At 35.8% G+C, this 14969-nt stretch overlaps 1 protein-coding gene and 2 pseudogenes across 1 annotated transcript; 2 read left to right on the top strand and 1 right to left on the bottom strand.

Moving 5' to 3' along the window:
* The first annotated feature begins 64 nt into the window (after positions 1 to 64).
* LOC101427070 (NKG2-A/NKG2-B type II integral membrane protein-like) lies at positions 65 to 6722 on the top strand. Its single transcript, XM_004451231.3, has 6 exons — positions 65 to 418; positions 777 to 881; positions 1412 to 1465; positions 1969 to 2120; positions 5270 to 5370; positions 5685 to 6722. The coding sequence occupies exons 1-6, from the start codon at positions 232 to 234 to the stop codon at positions 5800 to 5802; spliced, it is 717 nt and encodes a 238-aa protein (XP_004451288.2). The 5' UTR covers positions 65 to 231; the 3' UTR covers positions 5803 to 6722.
* A 1906-nt stretch (positions 6723 to 8628) lies between these two features.
* LOC101435386 (methylsterol monooxygenase 1 pseudogene) lies at positions 8629 to 11972 on the bottom strand (annotated as a pseudogene).
* A 2130-nt stretch (positions 11973 to 14102) lies between these two features.
* LOC101426641 (group XIIA secretory phospholipase A2 pseudogene) lies at positions 14103 to 14657 on the top strand (annotated as a pseudogene).
* The last annotated feature ends 312 nt before the right edge of the window (positions 14658 to 14969 follow it).

The following is a 14969-nucleotide window of genomic DNA, read 5'->3' as shown; positions in this document are numbered from 1 at the left end:
TTTAAAGACATACTTACTACACCATGAGACGCTTGTTTAAATCTCTGAGTAATTTAGAACCAGATCTTTTGATTCTTCAACTTGGAAATGGCCACGGCCACTGTCTTCAGCGCACCTGCTCCCCTCCCTCCACCAGTGTGGGTGGACTAGGGATCTGTTCTATACACACCAGGTATCAACTTAAGTGCAGTTATACCAGAGCAGAGTCTCTGTGAGCACTGAGCTGCCGAGATGGATAACGAAAGAATAACCTACGCAGAACTGAATCTTCCCAAGAACCCAAAGAGGAAGCAAATCAAACCTAAGGGTACTAATTGCTCCATTTCAGACCCTGAGCAGGAAATAACCTATGTGGAACTAAACCTTCAAAATGCTTCTCATGATCCTCAAGGGAATGACAAGAATTCACCATGCAAAGGTAAAACCTTTGATAGATTCTGAATATAACTGCTCTAGGATGTGCTTTTGGGGTGCAGAGGAGAAGGGAAAGCAAAGATTATAGACATGGAACATGGGTAGTCAGATTTAGTGAATAAGCTCATTTATTTTTCATTTTTGTGCATTGGTGCTCAAAGTGTGGATTGGTATTCCAGTATGAATTCTGAAGAGCAATGGTAATCAGATTTTTCGAGCATTGTATTTCTTGAAAATTCAGTGGTATATTCTGAGAGAAAGATTACAATGGTGGGTATGGGTTTGGGGTCCAGCATTTAAGAATATCACTCTTTGTGTGTAAACCAAACACTTGCCTCTGTTTACCCTTCCTCTCCCTGCAGATATTGCATCACCTCCAGGAAGACTCATTGCTGGGATCCTGGGAATATTGTGCGTAGTGTTGATGGCCTCTGTAATAACCATGGCAGTCATAATTATTACTCCATGTAAGCGAGTTTTTGAGAAGTCATAAGGGGAATTTTCATTTTAAAGATTTTGAAAATACCTCGAAATATTTCATAAATTAGGAGCTAGATATAAAAGTCTCATTTTAATGTATTTATTTGGACTAAATGTATGTGTGTGAGTAATGTAGAGGTTATTCTGAATTAGTCAAAGTCTAAATTACAGAATGGTTGCAGAGAGTATTTATTTTGAAATCTAAATCAGCTTCTGATCTCATAAAAGCCTTGTTTTAGAAAAACAAGGTTATTGAAAAAACTGAGAAATGCAAATTTATTTTTGGCAGTCACTAAACCAAATTCTGAACAGAAAAAGATTTTGCTCCATTAGGCTGTTGAAATTTTATCTCTAAGACCTCAATTGCTTTATTAATTTTCCCTGGTAAAATATGTTTTTTTATTCAGCAGTTGTTTAATTTCTAAATAATGCATGAAATTTCAAGCTAGTAAACTAAAACTGTTGTGATTTATTAATAGCAGTAATAATTTCATAAGAATTACAATTGTATTTCTAGCTACAGAAATAGAGGAACAGAAATATGATTCCCTGATAAAAAGATCCCGGAAAGGTATGTAATGAATTTTAAATCTCTCATATATTGGTGCATGTTCCATTTTCTCTCTGTCTTAGGACACACAAAAATGAATTAAAAAATTATAAAATTGAGCAATAAATTTTCACAAATAAAAAATTATATAAGGATATTCCTTGTTGTTCCACACTAAGGGCTATTCATTTAAAATCACTTTTGCCAATTTGTTGTAATATTCTACTACTATAATATGATAACAAGCAAATATTTTCCTATTCTAATAAAATGGTATTGCTCAGTGCATTTCAGGACATGTATAGGCTGAAGTTTTGATTGTTTGCTTTATATGGGTACATAAATCAGTGTTTTAGAGGCTGACCCTCATCTGTATGTGTGTGTAGGTTTTATCTGTGTCAGCCTGTGAGGGTGTGTGTGCAGGTTATGTGCATATATATGTTTATGTCTGTGCAAAAACGTCAATTAATTTTCCTTTTAAAATTCAAATGGTTTCTGTACAGTAATTCACAATCTTTCTTCAGCCTCTCATTGTTGGCATTGTCCAGAGGAGTGGTTTATGTACTCCAACAATTGTTATCACATCAGTCCTGAACTCAAAACATGGAACGAGAGTTTGATGGCCTGTACTTCTAAGAAATCTCATCTGTTTTATATGGATACTGAAGAAGAAATGGTAAGATTTTAAGTGTTCGCTCTTCAATCTATTAGTTTTATTTTTTTTCTGATGTTCTCTTTGTGGTGCTGCACATTAGGAGAAAAGTTGACCTTTCTATATCATTACCTAATTAATGGAGCATAATGTATAGCATAGATGATAACTTCTCCATTCTGTTCTATGGCACCTTTGTCATAAGTTAAGTATGTGGGTGTATAGGTATGTGTATGTGTTTGTGTGTTTCTTTACATCACTTGAGTTCCACTGTTCAATTTTATTTTGCACCAAGATCACATGGTCAAATTTACTGGTATTAATTTTTATATTAGTACATTATATAATTCAATCACATTTCTATTCATTAGTACCATATTACACTTGGACTTTTAAATCTCTATATAAATGCATTCATAAAAGTATGCTGTGATTTTATAGAAATTATATTTAGTCAAGAGATCAATTGTTGAAAATTAACATCTTTTTGATATTATTTATTAACATGTTTTAGTCCTTCCTTTATTTTCTTCCATGGCTATTCATAGTTTTGTGTATATCTAGCACATTTCATTTTATTTGACACCAGTTATCTCTTATATTAACTTTTCTGCTGTTTCAAATATATCACTCTACAATTGATTTGGGTACATTGATTATATCCAGCAATCTTGCAAAATTCACTTGTAAAATCCAAATGTTTATCTGGGAATTCCTTTAAGTTTTCTCCATATACAATTTTATCATCTATGAAGGTGTCAGTTTCACTTTTTCTTTCCAAGTGATATATATTTAATTATTTCTTCATTTTTTTCATTGTAAAGGGTATCCAGTCGAAAGTTGAATAAAAAATAGTGACATAGGACATCATGGTCTTATTTCCCTTTATCAGAAGGTAACATTTCAACAGTGTTTAGGTTTACTATGGTTGTTGTTGTTGTTTTGATGATAACTCTAGCTGAATAAGGAGGTTTCATTTTTTTTCTATTGTAACACATTTTTGAGGTATAATTGATATACAATGAATTGCACATATTTAAGTCATATAATTCATAAGTTTTGATATATGTATACAACTTGTGTAATCATCAGGCAACTTTGGATCTGCTTTATTTACCATGAGTTATTTGGAATATTCTAGATTTTTAAAAAATAGAGTCATATGATACATAATCTCTTTTGCCTGGATCTTTCATTCAAAACAATTATTTTGAGATTCAGCCATGGGTGCTTCAAGAATACATTCCTTTTTATTGTTGAATAGTAATTGTACGAATTTACCATAGCATGCTTATCCATTTGCGTGTCGATGTACACTTGGGTGTTTATACTAACATGGTGATCTCATCTATTCGTTTTGTGGTTTTTTAAATTGAGGCATGTTTCACTTGCATTCAAGTGCACATTTTTAAGCATACAGTTCAATGACTTTTGAAAAATGTATGTACCTATGAACCCACCATCCCAATCAAGATAGAATATTCCCTTCAATGCATGAAATACTTTGAGTGTCTATGTCTATTCAAACCTCACTTCCAAACTTATTTCTAACTTCATCATTTAATTCTTCAGCCATGGATCACATGAATGGAATCAAATGGTATATTATTTTTGTTATTGGAATTATTCATTCAATAGTATTATTTTCAGATTTATCCATATATCAGCATTTTCCCCCTGTATACTAATACAGTGAGTACGCATTCCATAACTTTTTTATCTAGTCACCTGTTGGTGGATACTTGAATTGCTTCCAGAAGTTTACTTTTATGAAGAAAACTACCATGATTAATTTTGTACAAGAAGTTATGGGGACATATGCTTTCAATTTTATGGAATTATATTGGAATTGCTGTATTATAGGTGAAGTATAATTTTAGATGAAAATTTCAAAAGAAAACTTGGCATATTGTTTGCCATGTGTTTACATCTTCCTTTTCTAAATCATTTGTGAGTTCACCTGCTTCACATCCTTGTTAACATTTGGCTTGCTAGTCATATTTTCAGCTTATTGTTTCATTGAGTGGTCTTTGATGTCTTTCCAGAAAATGGTTTTCATCACCCAAATTTCCTGTTTGTTAGCAAACAATTATTCATAATATATTAATATATTTACATCAGTAAGATATGTAGTTATTTCTCCTCTTTCATTTCTGTGTGTGGAATATTTATCTTCCCTTTTCATTTGACCTTCCTGGCTGGAGGTTTATCAACTCAATTGACCTTTCAAAGAAACTTTATTTCTGTTTTATTTACTTATTGTTTCCCATTTTCCTTGAGTTAGGATCGTATATGCATATATCTTCCTTCTTGATTTGGTTTTAATTTTATTTTCTCTTTCTATTTTTTAAGAGGAAGCTAATCTCATTAATTTAAGACATTGTCACTTTTATTAAATATTCATTAAATGCTATAAATTTAACTCTCAGTACTGATTTAGATATATGCCACAAATTTTCATATCATTCTATTTAATTTTTTTTCTACTTTATCTTGTTACTTTCTCTTTGACCCCTTGAGTTAGAGTCTCCATAATTTCTTTTTATTGATTTCTAATTATGTTCCTTTGTATTCAAGGAACTTACTCCGTATGGTTCACTTCTTTAACTATTGTTGAAGTTTGTTTTTTGGCCCCAAATATGGATGACCTATGTGCATTTGAAGAATGTGTTTTCTTTGCTGTTGTAGGAGTGTTCTATAAACGTAAATTAGGTCAAGAGGGTTTATGCTGTTGTTCAAATATTGTATATAATTAATGATTTTCTCTCTGTTTGTATGTTCTACTGAGTACTGAGAGAAGAATACTAAATATTACAGCTTTAAAAGTGACATAATTAAAAATAATCTTCCAACTGTTTTAGTAGTTAACCTTATTGCACAGCCTACTGTAACATAGCATATGACTTAGGTTGTCACTCTCTTGTAGAGTCTCAAGAGTATCTCATGAGAATTTCAAATGAATGCTATGAGCTGTTCCAAACTGTGTTAACTTCTTAAAAATGTAAATATTTGATTGATTCTTTATGTTCAATAATTTTCAAAACAAGATGCAAATGCTGGATCCTATTCTAACAATAAAAATCATTGAACATAAGGAACAAAACACTACTGGCATTAAAAATATTAGTCTTATAAAATGATTATTTAATTGGAATTTCTTTGTTTTCTGATAGAATGTGCTGAGATCCCTTTCATCAGGATTATGGGTTGGACTATCTCGTGAAAGCAGTACTCATTCATGGCTGTGGGAAAAGGTCTCAATTATCCACACAAAGTAAGTTTTTCTTAATGGTGCTATAGAAGAAGGAAAGCTATAAAAAAAACTATTCAGGAGAATAATATTAATAAATTTGTTTCCATATGGAAATGTAGAAAAATATTGAAATCAGTGACATGATAAAATTATAAACGTTAGTTAAGAAAGTTATGCTCATAGCCCCAAATAACCAGTGCAATTATAAATATTTCATTAAAGATGTTATTAATATTTTCAAAATACTCTTCTAATACTGTTATTTGGAAAATGACATTGTTTCATGGATCACCCATATAAAACGTAATTGAATTAAGCATTTTTCTCTATTACAGAATGAAAAATCCACCAAATCATACATACAACTGTGCTATGCTAAACTCACGTGGTCTCCAGGCAGACTGTTGTGAATGTCGAAGAAGCTATGTTTGTAAACATAGGATTTTGACTTAGAACACCTGAGTTTGGAGTCCTCGAAGGGACTTTATATTTCATGAAATGGAGATATTATGATTGCAAAGTCTTGTAATGAATTCTATTGTTTGACCTAATAATTATAATGTATTAAATACAAGTTTTTAAATATAGCACACAACCAAAAAAGCAGAAATGATTAATTTACCTCTTGATCATTTATCACAAAGTAGATACATCCTTGTAACTTTAACATAACTCAAAAATATAAAATAAAACCAGCAACTCGTAAGTCCTTCTCCTGCTACTTCATCCACTCTATCTTGCCAAATCCCACAATCATCTATTTTTAATACCATAGATTTGTATTGAATTTAAAACTTTATGTATTAGGGAGTGGAAGTGGCACAAGTGGTTGAGCACACACCACCCACAAGGGGAGTTCAAGGTTCGGTCCCCAGTGCTACCTGAGAAACTGAAAACAAACAACAAGCAAAAACCAAATGAGAAAGCCACCCCAAGGAAGCCAATGTTGCTCAGTGGTTGAATGTTGGCTTCCCACATATGAGTTCCTAGGTTCAATCCCTGGCCCCAGTAACAAACAAACAAAAAATTATGTATTGGAAAGCATACTGTTGGTATTATTTTGTGTCTGGTTTTTTTTTTCAATTTTATATTTTGGCATCGATATGTCACAAAACATCACATACCTTATGATTTCATTTACATATAAGTGTCCTGAGTAGGCCAATCCATACAGATAGAAAGTGGATTAGTAGATGCCAAGGGCTGAGGGGAAAGAGAATGACTGATAATGGGGAAAGGATTTCTTTTAGGGGTGATAAGAATTTTCTAAAACTGGATAATGATGTTGATTGCAGACTCTGTGAGCATAAGAAAAACTACTGAACTATGCAATTTAAATGGTTGAATTTTAAGTTTTATGAATTTTATTTCAATAAAGCTGTTAAAGAAATACTCTAACTTAATTTTGTTTGGGACTGCATTGAGCTTCAAAGTAATTTGTAAGCGTTTGTTATTTGTTTACTCAATAATTTCCACAAGGCTCATCCATTTTGTCATATGCAACCCAATTTCATTTCTTGTGACATCTGACTAGTATTCCATGTAGGTATATACCACATCTTTATGGTCATTCATCAGTTGATGGACACTTGGGCTGGTTCCATATTTTAGTAATGTGAAAAGGCTATTCACTGTTAACATGTTTATTTCTGAGTTGCAAAGACTATTTCCCCTTTCTCTTGTTTTTAGACTTTCCATTCAATCTTAGCTGCCACAAACAGATATACAAAAAGCATGAGGACTTGATTTTTCTTGCCTCTGTCATGGAAATCTTAGCAACAAATATTTACTGCTTAATTTTTTTTATCAGGCAAAAATGACATTTGTCACAACAGCTCAAAGTGCAAATTTAGCAAGTCAGTTCACATAGAAACTAGTTATAGATTGAAGGATAAAGAGAACTTGATATACAAAAATGAAAGTGTAAATAGCAGAAGTAAAGCTCAATTTAAATTTTTTGAGTAAGTAGGAAAACCTTTAGATTAAAATATTCCACTTGCATTCATATAGAAAAACTTTAAATTACTGGTGCCAATAGTGCATTGCAATAAAAAACAACTCTTCAAAGAAAGAGAGCATCACGCCAAATGGTCAGCTCCTAAGAAGAGTGGAAAAGCACAGGACTGGCTACACCTGGTTTAGCAGCTTCAGTCACTCATTTCAGCAACTTATGTGATTCAACCCAGGATATTCTAAAAATGTTTAAAATTCAATATGAGGCTGTATTAGTTAGCCAAATGGGTACTGGCACAAAATATCAGAAATCTGTTAGGTTTTATAAAGGGTATTTTGGGGGGATAGAAGCTTATAGTTACCAGGGCATAAGTGTAAGTTATTTCCCTCACCAAAGTCTATTGCAATGTGCTAGAGAAAGATTACTACAACATCTGCATGGGTTCAAGCTTTCTCTTCCTCTTAAGGCAACATGGTCCCAGCTTCTTCCAACATCATTTCTAGTCTGGGATGTCTACTTTCTCTCCCAGGACTCGTTTCTCTCCAGGCTCAGCTGCTTCTTAAGTCCACAAGGTTAGCTGTAGACAACCAGGCACTGTTTGTCTCTTCCCTGGCCTCTGCCATGTCTATGAGCCACCTCTATTCCTTTGTGTTCTTCTTCTTACTGTTTATTTCCCTGGACGTCAATATCAAAACTCCAACTGACTCTTCTGCCTAGTCTTTTTATTTGTGAATCACTGCTTACCAAGGGGACTATTGATATGGCCCAATCAAAGCCTTATCAATTTTCACTCAAGTAAGAGTGAAACCTCTGAATCCAATCCAATCTAATATCCCAGAGCGACAGACCAGTTCATGTACATAATCCAATATCTATTTTTGGAATTCATAAACAATATCCAACTGCTACGGAGGCTAACACCATACTTCTAGAGGCTCTTTAAAATGGGCCCTATTTATTTAAAAGACTTGAAGGCCAATTCCAACACCACGCTTATAGTATTGCAGCAGAAAGGAAATATTAACACTTCCTCCATAACTTAAACATTTTTTAAAAGGTTAGTAATATGACCTTTAAATTTTCTTCAAAAAAACTGTACTTGAATAAATATTTACTTTTTTTCTACATATACAGAACTTGTATGTAAAGTAGAAGTTCCCACTAGAAAAATAATTAACGGTGTTAATGTTCTTTTATCACTTCACAGACAAAGCACATGCATCCACAGAAGCAATGTTAGCTCCTATTTTGAATTCAGGAAAATGCGTATCTTCAGGAAGGTTTATGAAAAATGGTTATTTAGTCCTTTTCTTAAATGTCTTCTTTCAGTGTAGGCAAAAGCAGAGAGTCCATCCAAAATGTCTGTCCCACAGTGTAAATTTTGAACTATAGTTTCTGATGAAGATCATGTGGTGAAAATCATGATGCCAAGAACCAGTGTAGAATGGGATGAGATTTAAAGGGTTGAGAGGAATATCATAACCACTATGGATAACAAAAATTTTTATCAACTACATGGTTATCCATGCCCAAAGATTTACACGGTCACACAAAAGCATGGGTCCAATGAAAAATCCGGTTTCAAGAATTAGGGTTTTCAGACGATGTGATGCCATTCCAAATGGAGCCTCTAACTCATGATATATTTTATGAATATACTTATACATATGCTTTCGTGGTTTAAGAACCCATGCAGGAAATAGTGCCATGTGTCCTCAATCACTGCACAGCAGTTGCATCTTGTCAAAAGCAAATATCATCTTGGCATTCTTTCCCAATTGTAAAGAATACTGACACCCTCCATCAAATAATAGGTTCCACAAATCAAAGGCAGCTGGATAAGAAAGTGATTAAAGAAAGTGATTTAAAACTTTTCCATTGGCCTTTCCATGTTACCAAAATATACTTTTGAATTTTGCACTTTTTCAAAAATCCAGGTGAAGAGAACAAGAAATACAGGGCCTCATGAGCTATAACGGATCCCCATACTGAAATCTAGAAGTCTATGTAATTACTCGCCATATATTTCCAAGCATATTTAAATAGTTCTTGCAGAGGATTCTCAGGGATACATGAATTGACATACTCTACAGCCAAATATTCTGAACTAAAGATGCTGACACTTAAATTTGTTGCCCTTTTTCAAATCTCTTTAGATAGTTTTATGGTTGTGGACCTTGTTAGAGGACTGCAGCAGCAGGTGCTAGGGCCTTGGAATCTGCCTCCCCTGGTCAGAGTGTTTAATTTTGAGGAGGTCCCTTTTATCTATTTTGTTGTTGTTGTTGTTGCTCTTGTTTTGGGTGGAAGGTTTAAGAACCTACCACCTACCACAAGATCTTGAATATGTTTCCCCTACATTTTCTTCTAGAAGTTTTATGGTTGCTGCTTTTTATGTTAAGTCCTTGATCCATTTTGAGTTTTTCTTTCTTTCTTTTTTTTTTAATAAGCTGTGAAATCTTTCTTTTGGATATGGACATCCAGTTCACACAGAACCATTTGTTGAATAGACTCTTCTGGGCCAGCTGGAGGCCTTGAAAGCCTTGTCAAAAATCACATGAACACAGATGTGAGGCTCTATTTCTGAGTTCTTCATTCAGTTTCATTTGCCAATCTATTTATCTGTATGCCAGTACCATGCTGTGTTTACCACTGTAGTTAAGTAATATGCTTTAAAGTCAGGAAGTGAAAGTCTTCCAACATCGTTCTTTTTAAAGACATTTTTGTTTTTTCAGGACTCCTTACCCTTCCAAATAAATTTGGTAAATGGATTTTCCATTTCTGCAAAGAAGGCAGTTGGGCATTTTATTGGGATTGTGGTAACCTGTAAATCAGTTCGGGTAGATTTGACATATTAACAATAATTAGTCTTCCTGTCTATGGACATGGAATATACTTCCATTTATTTAAGCCTTCTTTGGTTTCTTTTAGCAAAGTTTTGTAGTTTTCTGAATACAGGACATTTATGTCCTAGATTAAGTTTATTTCCAAATATTTTATTCTTTTAGTCAATCTTCTAAATGGAATTTTTTTTCTGACTTCCTTCTCAGATTGCTTATCTATAATGTAAGGAAGCACTACTGATTTTTGCATATTAATTTTGTATCCTGCCACATGGCTGACCTTGTCTATTAGTCCTATTACCTTTGTTGCAGATCTTTTAGGATCCTCTAAAATTTGTATTATTTTATCTGAGAACAGTAAAAGTTTTACTTCTTTTAATAATTGGGTGTCTTATTATTTCTTTTTCTTGTCTAATTGCTCTAGGCAAGAAATAACTCAATACTGAGTAAGAGTGGTGACAACGGGCATCCCTGTCTTGTTCCTGATCTCAGTGGGAATGCTTCCAGTATTTCACCACTGAGTGTAGTTTTGGTTTTTCATATACATGTTTTACCATGTTGAAAAATCTTCTTTCTAATCCTATTGTATGGAGTGTTTTCATCAAGAGAGAATTCTGTATTTTGTCATATAACTTTTTTGTGTCATTTGGTAGGATCATGTAATTTTTCCTCTTCAATTTATTAATGAGGTTTATTAAACTAATTTCTTTGCTTGCATTAAACCACTCTTGCATACCTGGCATAAAACCACTTTAGTATAGTGTATGTGTCTTTTAATGTGCTTTAGGACTTAGCTTGTAGGTATTTTGGTAGTGATAACTGTTCTGTAAATTTCTTTTTTCACAGTATCTTTAACTGCCTTGGTATTAGGGTGATATTGGCTTCCTAGATTGAGTTTGGTAGCATTCTTTCTTGTTCAATTTTTTGGGGGAACTTGAGCAAAATTGGTATTAGATCATTTTGAATGATTGTTAGAATTAACCTGTGAAGCCATCTCATCCTTGGCTTTTCATTTCTGGGAAGTTTTTGATGATTGTTTCAATCTCTTCACTTGTGAATGGTTTGTGGAGGTCTTCTATTTTATGTAGTATGAGAGGTTGTTTGTGTGCATAGTAGTCCCCTAAAGGGTTGCTGATGAAAAGTATCAGAAATCTATTGGATTTTAGAAATGGTGTTTATTTGGGATAGAAGCTTACAGTTACAAAGCTGTAAAGAGCACAACTCAAGGCTGTGCATTTTTTCAAATTCCATTGGTATGGTCACATTCCTAATGGACCTTTTCTTAGCTTTAAAAATCTGTCCACCCAACCTTTTGCAACTAATTTAGTCCATATACCCACTACATACTGTAATTATACTCTACTCTTTAACACTATCACCTACACGAATAAGTGATAAAGATTATAGTGAAGATGTACCGTGTTTTATTAGCTTTAATAGACAGACCAAATTATTTGGAGTAGAAGCACAATCGGGGCAATTATACAGCTAAACTAAGATAAAACCCAGAAAAAAACCTAAAAATTTCTTCACCTTTCTTTTCCAAAATCTTCTTTGTCAAACCAAACTAACATATGATCCTTCCAAACGCTATTACTCTCCTATATGCATTAATGTAATATACGGCAGATCCTACATATTCAGCATTACCAATCACTTGCACTATTATTTCATCCCTTCAGTCCCCCCAGCAGCACTAACACTTGCTAGTACAGGTTTTTATTTTCTTTGTGGGAATACTGCATACCTAACCCTTCTTACAGAGTGGTGGGAACTTGCACTGTAGTATCTATCATCCCAAACGCCACCATCCTAAAATCCAAAGACATGGCCTTCTCTGGACAGATAGCTAACCTTGGCTCTTTTCTTGAAACCTCACTTCAGCCTCAACAACTAGATGAATGGGAAAAGAGGCATTTTTTAGGAAACCCAGAATTTGGATATCATGCCCATGATAATCCAAACCTAGAAAACCCTGGCCTAGGACATGGCAGCTTTGCAGTCTGTTCTGGTTGCAGGTATTCCAGAGTGAGAGCGAGTAATCCTGAATATTTCCCTCTAATTGCAATTATCCTGGAATGCCACCACACAGGCCATAAACAATCAACACATAGAAATTAATAGCTTGGCATTGGTAGTCATACAAAGTAGAAGAGCATTGGATGTCCTCACTGCTGTCACAGGAAGCACTTGTGCAATGGTAAATTAAACTTGTTGTTTCTATATTAACAGAACAGGACAGGTAGAAGAAAATCTCAAAATTTAAGGAAACCATGGAAATCGTTGTAAAAACCCAAAACAAGAGCTATAGAAATAATCATGGTTATCCTCATTTCTCTCTTACTTTTCCTCACACCTAAAATCAGTCATTTTACCCATTCTAACACCACTGTTAATAGTATTACTTCTTTTTGGCCTTTTTTCTTACAGTTTCTTGTCTAGTTCATACACTGAACAGTACAGTCAACATTCAGGAATACGTAAACGGCGTCTTCCTGCTGCCTGAACAGCAGTACCAACCCTTGCTGGACCAAGAGACAAAACATACCGGGCATGATGGAAGAGATCCCTTCTTCAACCCCTAACAGCAGGAAGTAGCCAGATGAGATGATGCCCCAGATCCCCTGATCCTCATGTCCAGCCCAACACCCAAAACCCCCAGGTCCCCAGGTCCCTCATCACAAACACACATATATCAAAGAGAGGTTCCCTATTTTAAGGTTCACCATGTATGATTAACAGACTGCGAAACAAGGAAATGCAACCCCTTCCCAGGGCCACATGACTGATGGAACAAACCACAGCCTATGTGCATAAATGTAAACCATCTCCTCACAAGAACAAAGGGACCACATGGCACCGAGCATGGTGACATAAGGATCTCCACTGCCTCCTGACCAAAACTTAGTCACCCCTCTTACATTCCAAGAATTCATCATTTCCTAGCTCACTAACCCATTAACCATACAAGGGATAGAATTTGCTTTTTCCAACAGTCATTGGCCCTGAGCTCTACTCAGTCTCTAACCCCACTACATGGACTAACAATTCCCCCCTCCTTTTGTAATACTGTATAAATTCCTAACACCCATTCCAGGGGTGGGCTGAAGTCTATTTTTCAGGTCCCTGCTGCTGGGAAAACTTCTCAATAAACTTCTTGCCTTCAATCATCAGCCTCCATGTCCCAGTGAGAGCCATTTTCTTCTAACATGGTATAGGTGCCAGTAGAGCACTGAATCTCAGCAGCATTGTAACACCTACACTCCAGTTCATTGTACTCACCCAGAACAACTAATAAAATGGCAATGATGTACAATGGCCATCTCAAGAAACAGAGTATCTACAACTGCAAGGAAGATGTTTCCATCCATCTGACCCATGGGCTCTAAATACCCTTCCAATCAGACACAGAGTGGGCGTCACCACCCCCAAATCCTAAAAATAGAGGAATGAACAAAGTTAAGTGTGGGAATGCAACTTGGACTAAAGTAGACTTATTACTATTCTAGCAATGGATGATTTTGTAATACAGATTAAAAAGGCAGAGGTCACCACAGACTCTGAAGGAAAGGAAAGAGTGATACACTGGGTGTTGGAATTGTTCTTCACGACATTGCAATGATGGGTACAGGCCATTTTACATTTTGTCGAAACCTATAAAAATGTGTTGTAGAGAGTGCAAAATGTAATGTAAACTGTTGACCATGGTGAGTAGCAATGCTTCAGTGTGTGCTCATCAAGTCCAACAAATGTGCCTTACTAGAGAAAGATGTTGTTAATGGGGGAAAGTGTCTGAGGGGAGGGGTGGTCTGTATTGGAATACACCTATATTTAGATGTATCATTTATGTACTCTAAAGCTTCTTTCAAATTAAACGGGCCTCCGAGGGACTCCATGGGGCGTCCCCGCTCTGCAGCTCCAGGGACCTGTGCAGCCCGGCGAGGCCAGGCACTGCGCGGATGGCTGTGCTTCCGCGGCTCCTGCTCACCCTCCTGCTCCTGGTGGCCGCCCTGAGCTGCCAGGGGCAGGCCCAGACCTCCGACTGGAGGACCACCCTTAAGACCATCTGGAACGGCGGGCAAAAGATAGACACATACCTGAACGCCGCCTTGGACCTCCCTGGAGGCCACGACGGACTCTGTCCCTACAAGTGCAGTGACAGATCTAAGGCTTCCCCACATTACGGTTATAAACCCTCCCCACTGAATGGATGTTTGGTGTTCGTTTTAACTTTGGCATCCCTTCCCTCACAAAGTGCTGTAACCAACCTGACAGGTGCAGTGAGACCTGCAGCAAAAGCAAGAATGTGGAGCAGAGTTCCAGTATTGCCTCTCCAAGATCTGCCTAAATGTGCAGAAAACACTAGGACTAGCTCAGCATGTTCAAGCGTGTGGAACAACAGTGGAGCTCTTGTTTGGCAGTGTTACACGTTTAGGCTGTAAACCATACCTGGAGAGCCAAAGAGCCAAAGAGCCGCACGCCCGTGTTGTTGTGAAGAAAACACAGATCTCTAAAGAAGATGCTGACAGCTGGCTACAGCAAATGAGGACAGGAAAACTTAAACTTTGACAAAGAACTAGAAGTTTTTACAGCTTAAAGCTGCCGTATTTTGTGAAAGGATTGTTTTAAGACCTTACAGGACTTTATATTTTGACATTAAAACCTCAAGCTAAAGAAAGGAAAAGTGAGGAAGGTGCCGGGGAGCTCATGCCTTCCCTCTCAGGTGTCTTCCTGGGTGAAGTTCCTTACTGTGCCAAGTGATCGTAAACCATCCCATAAAGGGGTGTGTGTTAAGAGGGGAAAATTTTAAAGGAGGGTCTGCAACT

Source organism: Dasypus novemcinctus, chromosome 20 (assembly GCF_030445035.2).
Source record: "Dasypus novemcinctus isolate mDasNov1 chromosome 20, mDasNov1.1.hap2, whole genome shotgun sequence".
Taxonomy (NCBI): domain Eukaryota; kingdom Metazoa; phylum Chordata; class Mammalia; order Cingulata; family Dasypodidae; genus Dasypus; species Dasypus novemcinctus.
Note: the sequence above shows the minus strand (reverse complement) of the source record. Positions and strands in the feature narration are given on the sequence as shown.